This window comes from Natator depressus, chromosome 6 (assembly GCF_965152275.1).
Source record: "Natator depressus isolate rNatDep1 chromosome 6, rNatDep2.hap1, whole genome shotgun sequence".
In the NCBI taxonomy this organism is placed as follows: domain Eukaryota; kingdom Metazoa; phylum Chordata; order Testudines; family Cheloniidae; genus Natator; species Natator depressus.
This window is the reverse complement of record NC_134239.1, coordinates 15550429-15561020: the sequence shown is the minus strand read 5'-3', so window position 1 is coordinate 15561020 and position 10592 is coordinate 15550429. Positions and strand designations below refer to the sequence as shown.

General features: G+C 46.9%; 1 protein-coding gene across 1 annotated transcript; it reads right to left on the bottom strand.

The window, feature by feature from the left end:
• Positions 1-536: 536 nt before the first annotated feature.
• MS4A1 (membrane spanning 4-domains A1) lies at positions 537-9823 on the bottom strand. Its single transcript, XM_074956855.1, is given in 7 exon segments — positions 537-671; positions 783-881; positions 1408-1629; positions 4852-4914; positions 8443-8465; positions 8468-8561; positions 9719-9823. Coding segments are annotated over 7 exon segments (741 nt in total).
• Between the last annotated feature and the right edge of the window lie 769 nt (positions 9824-10592).

Here is a 10592-nt window from a genome sequence, read left to right as displayed (position 1 = left end):
AGCTACTTCCCCTTTTAAAGTCCATGTGCACCTAAAAACAGAAACTGGGGCTTTGAAAATTTCAGCCTAACAGGGTGAAATTTGGGAGCAAAGAAAAAAACCCAACCACCATCAATAGAGGTCGCTGCTGCTTTAATAGGTCTCTTCTGTTCTGCATGCTCTGTCTGGGAAACAGCTCATCACCATGTGACATTTCAACACAGTTACAATGGCTTCCAGGATTTCTAAAGTTGCCGTGAAATACATCCCATTTGGGAGATGAGAGGTACACCCACCACTCCCATACACTCAGGTCAAGTGAAATTGAAAGAACCAACTCACAATACCTTTTCAACCCATTATTGAAGAAGCTGGCGTAAGTCATTTAGGAGGTCTTTTCCAAGAGGATGGATAAAGCTAGTGAGTCATTATTGCCCATCTTCCCTTCTGCGTACTGTGAAAACACATGTGATCTCTGGACCAGACTCAGTAAGTGAGAGAAGGGCGTCTTATCTGCAACGTGAGGGAGAGATTCAGGCACCACGCATATATGCTTTTTACCCATGAAAGCTGCTTGGAGTTTGTTGGATGCTGCTGATAGACTACTGCCATGGAGGACTGGTTCCATTGCTGAACTGTGGTTGTGGGGGTGACAGCAAGGGAAACACTTGCTCTGCCTCATGATCCTGTGACTTATCCTGGAAGAAAAGACAATCACTACCTGGTGGGTCTCCTTGCCACCATCTTTCTTGTCCATCCACTCCCTCAGCCCAGACAAAGAACCCCCACCCTGATAGAGGCACTGACTTAACATCTTAAGTCCTCATCGAGTCGGAGGAGATAGCGTCTTTAGAAACGATGTTCTGGATTACAGAGAAGATCAGCATCAAGGCCAAGATTCCCTATGCCACACAGCCAATAAGAGAGAGATACAATTAGTGACACTATCTGCTATGGACTAGTAGGGCCAAAATCTGGTGTATTCTACACCAGTGTAAATCTAGAGTTAATTCCACTGAAGTCAATGCAGTTTGGCTTCAGGGGAATTACACCAATATAACCAAGAGCAGAATTTAGCCCAAAGAGAGAAAACACCACAAGGGCCTGAATGGGAAGACAAAAAACAAAACCCTATCAGTTTGCATAAAACAAGACTTGAACCTTCTCTAATGTTTCAGAGAGTTTAATGAGCATTTGCTACAATTTTCTAACAATGTTCCTCATGCTATCATGCATCCAAGTTCCAGACAGTGCCTGTTGTCTTTAAACATCTCCCATGCTAATACTAAGGTCCATGAGAGTCCAATGAACATGGATAACTCTCCAAACCCAAGCACTGACCCTCCCCTTAGATGCTGAGCCATCACCAGTTCTAAATAGCTCAGAAGACACAGAATTCATAGCACCTTGTGGAACCTCAGCACTTACCGTCTTGTAAGAACCGATGCTCTGACAGTAGTCCCAAGGGATGGGGCTTTCTTCACAGCGATGAGGGAGAAGGAAGCGGACTAAGTGGATTTTATCCAAAATTGGGATGGAAACTTTATACTTGTTTAGAATGCAAATATTAATCAAATCAATTCCCAACATTATTCCTCCAGCTAATGAGGCAAGGAAGCTGATGGCATTCAACATATTGCTGCCTGCCTCCTGAAAGAGATATGCAGAGGGCATAGGTTAGGACAGTCATATCAATACCCAGACACATGGCCACTGAGTATTGAGCCATATACATACATAAGCACAGCAACCCATATTTGCAACATTCCAGCCTTCTTTTGCCCCATTCCCTCTGACTTCATCCCTCCACGCACAGATAAAGAGAACAACAAAATACACATATGGCAGAGAAGCACTCCCTTTTAATAGACAGAGTGATTAGCAACACTCTATGGTTAAGGTTGCCTGAGTGTGAAAGGGCTTTTTCAGTTACTTAGAACTTTGTCAAACTTTTCACTTTCTAGGCTGCAATTTTCCATATTTGTTTTAAGCCCATGAATGAACTTTTGGGGAAAATGTGAACAAAAACAGTTCAGCAATTTTTTTTTTTTTAAGTACTAACAGAGTGAAAAAAAATTACATCTTACCTTGGCCATCTGAAATAAATGATTAAATTGCTAAATGAAGGACAAAGTCAGGAAATGGTGAAGTTAAGTGCACTAATCAAACCTGGATTCTGTCTCCTTAATGGGCAATTTTACATAGTATCATAGGATTAGAGTTGTGCAAATCATGGATTTTTTGGTTCACTGGCAATTTTCAAAAATAAAAACAATTGTTTTGGCATCAAATCAAAATAAAAAATTTTCAGCAAATCAAAAAAATTCACTTTGAGCCAAATGAAACGTTTCATTAAAATTGCAAACATTTTTTTAAAATATAAAAATAAAATTCAAGGATAATTTGATTTGAAAAGTCAGTTCAAACCATTTCAAAAATGTCAAAACATTTTTTTTCTGGATTTTTTTGTTTTGTTTGTTTTCTAAATAAACAATTCAGTGAAACCACCACAAACTGGTCAAGTGTGTGTGCCTGCAATCACAGAGTTTGTGGAATGGGGCAGCACCCACCTCTTGTGAGTGCCCCACCACCCCCAATGGTTTCTTTGGTGAGTCTTCAGTGACTCAGCCATCCAGCCAAGCCACACAGACTGTCTGTAGGTGGAACATCATAAACCCCTTCCAGGGTAGGCACTCTTTACTTCCCCCAGCCCTGGTATGAGGCCACAGCCCCAGGACCTCCTCTCTGGAGACATTGTCTTCCTGCAGCCCTCCCCGGGCTCAGTCCTTGTTTAGTCCCAGCAGCCAGCCAGGAGCTCCTTCTTAGCACCCCCAGTTCCTTGCCTCACTGAGCTGTCCATGGGCCTCTGCTTTTTCACCCAACCAGGATCATAGTCCTCCCTTTTCCAGCTCCAGCACTCCTTTTTAAATAGAACTGCTGCCCCCTGATTGGCCACTCCTGCAGCCCTTCTGATTGGTTGCTTCCCCTGCAGTCACTCTAGGCCACTTGGAGGACTTCTCTTCTGCTCCTGTCTGGGATGGGGTGTGGCAGGACCATGAGGCTGCCAGCACGAGCCCTTTGGGCCTACTCCACCCCATCACAGCACTGAAGATTTACACCCCAGCTTGCTGAGCACTAACTCTCCATCTAGACAAGCCCTTAGAATTCCAATAACAGACCCTAGTTATAGGTGGCCATCTAGGTTGCTATCCCCAACTCTCCTGAGATTCCTTCCTCTTCCCCAGAGAAAACATGGCATAGACCCACTTCCTGGTCCCTAATGGGACAATTAATGCCTCCACAGGAAGGTAAATATCCACATCCTCTGGGCCGTCTCCTTTTAAAGGGAAGACTAATTCTGCAGATTAATTTAGACAGGATCCACAAGGGATCCTCAAACAAATGAAGTCTGGGTGCAGGGGAGGGAATCTGATTGCTCTCTATAAATACATCAGGTTGGTAAACACCAAGGATGGAGATGAGCTATTTAAGCTAAAGGACAATGTTGGCAAAGGAAGGAATGGGGATAAACAGGCCATGAATAAATTTAGGCTGGAAATGAGAGGAAAGTTTCAATTCATCCAGGGAGCAAGGATCTGGAACAGCCTCACGAAAGCAGGAGTGGGGGCTAACAACCCAACTAATTTTAAGATGGAGCTTGGTATATTTATGTGTTGGATTCTATGATGTGGTTTCCCACCATGTCAGGTGCCTGGACTTGATTACCTAGGAGGTCCCTTCCAGTCCTATCTCCTATGTTCCTAAACAGCGGCTTTTGGGGAGTTATTTTAAATATCAGTCCAGAAGCTTTTTCCCAGACCCAGACCCAAGTTTGGGTCCACGTGGCCTAGTGATTAGAACTCCCGGTTTTCACCTAGATGGCCGGGTCTTGATGCCCGGTGTGGGGTGAAGATCCAAACCAAAATGACACAGCCTGCTCTGTTTCAGGAGGAAACTGCCTTCATCTCAGTTCACTAACTCCTGTCCAAGTCCCAAAAGGAAACAAACAGAACCTTTTCCTCCAAGGATCAGATGGATCATTGCCCTCAGACCAGGAAGCTGTCATCTCATAACTACTGCAGACTGGACCTCTAGGAGGCTAATGAGCCCTAGCAGACTGATCTCTGTCCATTAACCCTTGCCTTCCCAGCCCTGAGTCCTATGGCTCTCTCATTCCCAGGTCTCTGAGGGATGGTATATCCTGTCACATCCTGCCATATTAACCAAGCAGTTCGGATGGTGTTCAGTGAATGAGGCAGGAGGTCCACTCATGGAAGAGTTAAGCATAAAGAAAAATATTGAGCAGAGCTGGCTCATTCACTGAGCCCCATGCAACCCATGCTCTGAAATCAGGCTTGGTCATGCAGAGAAAATAAACTACTGCAATAATGCAGATGCACAAGGGGGCATTGTTAAAGTTGTGTGGGCAACCTTAACTTAGGCATTTTCTAGCTTTTGCATGCATTATGCCACATTTAATGCATATTTTTATAGAATCATAGAAGATTAGGGTTGGAAGAGACCTCAGGAGGTCATCTAGTCCAAACCGCTGCTCAAAGCAGGACCAATCCCAGCCAGGGCTTTGTCAAGCCGGGCCTTTAAAACCTCTAAGGATGGAGATTCCACCACCTTCCTAGTCTACCCATTATATGGAATCGTGTTTCAAGCAAACCCATGCGTACTTCTGCAGCAATCCGTCTCTCCTTGAGTGAGAGGGGAATTCGTTCAATTCTGAGTTTCACCTTTGCATGCTCCTCCCCATGGGACACCAGCCATATCCCGGAGGGCATTCTTGACAGACAAGGGCTCTGATTTCTCCCCTTAGTGTTAACTTGTAAGTCTCTCCCAATAACAGGATACTGCATAGCTCACCAGACCCTCTGTGATATTCGTTGCAGTTGCAGCTGCAGCTGAGAGGGACCCAGAAATGATGAACTGTAAAGAAAAGAGGAAATGATCATTAATTAAGGTGAGGGTCACTTTAAAGTTTTAGATAAAGAGCTCCTCCCCGACCCATCCATAGGTCTGAACATTCCATCCACCCACCCTATCCATATACACCCACCAACCCCAAGCATTCATACCCATCCCTCTCACAGCTTTCTCATCTGTCCATCTCATTGCCTAATCATAGAATAGGAGGGTTGGAAGGGACCTCAGGAGGTCATCCAGTCCAACTCCCTGCTCAAAGCAGGACAATCTCCAATTTTTTCCCCAGATCCCTAAAAGGCCCCCTCAAGGATTGAACTCACAACCCTGGATTTAGCAGGCCAATGCTCAAACCACTGAGCTATCCCTCCCCCCGGAGTACATCCTTCGTGTGACAAATTAGCCCAATTAGAGTGCCCTGGGCTGGGACTAACATGTCACTTCACCTACAGAAAGAAAATTAAAATAAAACAGCTTGGTCCTATCCCTTGCATGTTAATTCAAGTGATCAGGGAGCAGCCAGTAGCCCCACTAATGTGCCAGTGATCAGAAAGCAATCAGTGGCCCATGGCAAGACATATGTCTGGGTCAAATCAAAACAAAAATAGGAACATCTTATGAAACATCTGTGTCACTGTTCTCTCTCTCCCTCTTTGATAGAAGGATGTTGATTTATGATCTATTCAGCCCATAGGTAAATACGAGAATGCATCTGTCCAGAGTATCTATAATTAAGGTTGGATTCAGTTTTTCACTTAAAACATGGATTCAACCGCTTTGTCGTCGATGTCCAATATAGTGTTTCTGTAACACACACTGAGTCTTTGTCACTTTCTAGTGCCTGGTTCATATAAAAAGTTTTAGATTTACACAGCTTCCAGCTTATAGCATTTAGTTCTTTAGCATAAGCAGTAGAGGCTTTCAGTGTTTCCCGGTTCAAATCCCACTGCTGGCCCTAGCAGGATTGGTTACATATCATTCTCCACATTGCAGGGGTGGAGTAAAGACTGAATTTGCTGAAGATTTTCAACTAAAATCTGCTATTTAGTTTCTCAGGGGAAAATAATTAAAAATTGGACCTTTAAGCCTCCCCCCAGCATCTCACCTTCTTTTGGACTTTGTTTGCTAACAAGTGACTGTTTTTTTATCCCTGACAACTCCCATATTGCTAAACCTCACTGCAAATTAGTGACAGTGTACATTTGAAGAAGTTAGGTTGCAGTTAAGCAAAGTTATGAAGGATCACTGTATCCTTTCTTTGCCATTGTTGCTGCAATTTTCCCTTACTCAAAATGACTGCCATTTTCCATGATTCACAATGGGATTGAAGCTACTCATGCCCTCAATAAACATGGTCACTGGCATATGCCTCTACTAAAAATGGCTGCCACATCCCATTGTTTCCATTGGAATTGAAGCCACAGATTGCCCTAAAGGAAGATGGCTGCCATTCCACTAAAGCCTTGCCACGTAAAAATGATGCTGCTTCTATGACCACTCGGGTTGCTAGGTGTCCGGTTTTCGACCGGAATGCCCAGTCAAAAAGGGACCCTGGTGGTTCCGGTCAGCACCACTGACCGAGCTGTTAACAGTCTGGTTGGCGGCACAGCAGGGCTAAGGCAGCCTCCCTGCCTGATGAGGCTCTGTGCGGCTCCCGGAAGCAGCTGCATGTCCCCGCTCTGGCTCCTATGCATAGGGGTGCCCAGGGGGCTCCTCCGCATGCTGCCCCCGCCTCAAGCACCGGCTCTGCTGCTCCCACTAGCCAGGAACCGCGGCCAATGGGAGCTGTGGGGGTGGTACCTGCAGACGGAGCAGTGCGCAAAGCGCCTGGCCTCACCTCTGTGCAGGAGCTGGAGTGGGGACATGCCGCCGCTTCCAGGAGCTGCCTGAGGTAAGCGTCTGCACCCGTAACCCCTCTGCCCTAAACCGGAGCCCCCTCACTCACTCTGAATCCCTCAGCCAGAGCCCTCACCCCCCCACACACCCCAACCCCTTGCCCCAGCCCAGAGTCCCCTCCTGCACCCCAAATCCCTCATTCCCAGCCCCACACCAGAACCCGCACCCCTAGCCGGAGCCCTCACATCCTTGCACCCCAACCCCCGTGCCCCAGACTGGTGAAAATGAGCGAGTGAGTGAGGGTAGGGAGAGTGAATAACAGAAGGAGGAGGGATGGGATGAGTGGGGGCAGGGCTTCGGAGAAGGGGCGGGGTGGGGCTAGGGTGTTCGGTTTTGTGCGAGTAGAAAGTTGGCAACCGTAATGAACACAACTTCCCATTGTTTCTGATAGGATTGAAGTCAGGGACTGTCCTCGAGGAAGATGGCTGTGCCATATGCTCTTTGTTTAGAAACCTGGACAGGAAACCATGAGGAGGAGGTAGTCTATGCTGCGGGCTCCCACTCAGTCAGTCAGAAGGAGTAGCAGCTATGGTTACAGAGGAGTTACCGGCTTTGATACTAGGTGCTGTCTGGCCTCGCTAGTAGCTCTGTGGCTTTGCAACCCTTGGAGCTGTGGCTGGCCCACAGAGCAGACACAGCACTTGACAAAAAGAAAAGGAGGACTTGTGGCACCTTAGAGACTAACAAATTTATTTGAGCATAAGTTTTCGTGAGCTACAGCTCACTTCATCAGATGCATTAGCTCACGAAAGCTTATGCTCAAATAAATTGGTTATTCTCTAAGGTGCCACAAGTACTCCTTTTCTTTTTGCGAATACAGACTAACACGGCTGCTACTCTGAAACCTGCACTTGACAGTCTACCCACAGCTTGGGAAAGTGGGCAGAGTTATGCTGGAGGTAGGGGCAGCAGGCCTCCTCCTCGCATTTCCCTCATGACCACACACCACACTCAACCTGCCGAATGCTGAGTGTTTGCTAGCGCTGCTGAGGTTAGGCCTCAGACTGAGGGGGATGAATTCACTGCCTGTAAAGTGTTTCCTTATCTCTTGAAGGCAGCCTGCTTCTATCAGTAGGCGTGGGCATTAAAATATGGTTAAGAGACAGGCCACATTCCCTTGCCTTTAAGGGTTTGTGTCTCTGCTGCCCCTGGCTTACACTAGGGGCACAAGTTACAGAGAGCTGTAAGGGATACGCCGCTGATCCCCCAGAGCAGTTTATAGCAGCTGGGGTCCTCAGGGACCATATATCAACTGGGTGTTGGCAGAACACCCCTGCCCACCCCTCCTTAACCCTATCCTGCCTCTGCACTGAGGGATGTGGGACAGGATGGGTAGAAGTCAGCTCTGCTAGTTGTCTGCCTGCTGGGGATTCCCCCATGCCAGGGATATTCCCAGCAAGGGAAGATTCTGTTCCCATTGCTCTGCCCAAGTGGTGCGATTGTGGTGCGCCGAATCTGCATGGCAGTATTTATGGAGACCATATTTAGAATCCATGAAGCCACCCCTCCACTGCTTTTCTCAATACCACGTTTATTCAGCCATCAATCCATAACTCCACATCGTTCCTATCTCTAGAGCCAGCATCCATTTAGCCACCCCTGTGTTTCAGCAATAATAATTCCATGTATTCCACTTACAAGCGCTGCTCCCCAGAACGGTACCAGGAAGCCATGCACAGGGGGAGAGATTCTTTTGAGGAGAAGAACAAGATGCCCCCGAGGCCAAGGTGTATTAAGGCGACGATGATCTGTATGGCCTGCAGGGAGAGAACAAAGTCAGTACAGTCACTAAGGTTCTCCTAATGATAAGCACTTACCCACCTCCGAAGGTGCCCAAAGCATTACATGTTAATTAATTAGACACATTAATTAGTTAAACCTCACAACTCCCTATGGAGTTGAAAGGGGCTACCAGCTGCCATCACGGGCTCTTGGATCCAAACACAATCACAAACCTCATTACAGCTAATGGATGGGCCAAGCACATTCCTTCAGGCTCAACAGAAGGTGCACTCAAGGCCGTTTATATAGTAAAGACAGCAGAAAACAATGAAGGCTATTGCCCAAGGCAATAGGTTCATGGCAGGTCAGAACTAAACCATGTGGGCTGTGGGATTTTCCTGGTTGCAAACACAAGGGCTAGGAGATTGGTTGCAGCTCTCTGCGTTGGAGGCAGAGAAAAGCCAGGAGAAGCAGTTGCAAGTGTGACCCTGAGAGGAAACAGAGGCAGAACTGTTTGGGCACAGAGCTTACTGGAGAGGCAGACATTGGGGATTTCTGAGCCAGGAAGCTGCCTGTTACTGTTTGGTTCTACTGTGTTCAGGGAAAGAGGACTTTGTGGACATTCTTTGTAAATAAACAAGATCACACCAAAGAATATACCTGGCTTAGCATCAATTTCTCACCCTCATGGAAACAACTCCGCAACGCCCTGAATATTGGCTAACTGCTCATGCCAAAGGCTAACAGTACAGATATTAAAGTGTGAGTATTATGTTATTAAGAGAGGGGGAAACTGAGACACTACAGCAGTTCAGTGGCTTGCCCAGGACCTCACTGATTCAGAAACCAAGCATTATTCCCACACTCCCAGGGGGATTAGAAGCATTGCAGAATGAGTTGTTTGGAAACCTCACCATAAAAAACCCACCACCTAATGCAATGTTCTTAACTAGTTTGAATTGTCTCTTCCCCAGGCAAGGTGTGGGTGCATCGCATTAGCCTCTGCATTAGTGAAGATCAACCCCAATTTCCTCCCTCCTCGAGGCCATATCATGCCCCCCCTCTTTTGGCTCATGGGGTGGAGGTTCATATGAGGTTTGGCAGCCCCTTAGGGGAACAGCAGACATTCCTCCACAGTGAAATGGGTGCCCCATCTCCCATGCATGCAGGTTTGAGAAGGTGGCAGATTTACCCCTAGTGCCTCATTCTTTCTTGGGAATTTCTTCTGAGTGTCATCAGGGCTGTGGGGGGGGATGAGCAGGGTCACATTGTTAGCCGCAGTCCCGGGAAAGGCCATGGCATATCAATGGCTGCTGGGGAGAGACACAGCAGAGACACAGCTTATCTAGGGAGAGAGATCAAGAGAGGTTAATTTATGAGCAACCAGATCACTTTTGGAATCATTGTTACATCATATTGACTTGGCGTGGGCTGTTCATCTCCAGGGACATGGATCCCATGTCCCAGTCTGCTTGCAAGCTGGGGCACAGGGAGCGTTCTGTAGCACACAGGAAGGGCACGTCTCTATATCTTCCCCATGCACCACCTTTCTATGGGGGAACCACAGAGTTACCACTGTGTAAGTCCCCCTTTATAGCTGCCAATTTGGTTTAAGGGCTGTTTTTCAGCTTACACTAAATGGGAAATCCATCTAGGGGCAGATTCTGATCTCGACTGCACTAGTGTAAATCCTGAGTCACTTTCTTAAGGCTGGTTGTTGGTGTAGCCAATGGCCCCCTTCCCACTGGATTTCAGCTGGTGTGACAGAGAGCAGAACCTGGCCCTGACAGTCAGTGGCTATCCAAGGAGCACGTTTGTACTGAATGACTGCAAGATGGCTGGGTGAATGGGGAAGAGATCCCATTGAGCCAGTTGGCTTTGTATGCCTGCAGCTGTTTTTCTTCTTACTCTGTCTTTTAGGTTAAGACTTTTCAAAACTGATCTTCAGTTTTCCTTGGAGGGTCTAGACATCCAGAGCCAGAGCCTCAGCTGAAGTCACTGACATCAGAAGAGGATCTGACACCTAGCACCCAATCAAGAGTGGATATAGAAAGGAGAATATGTGA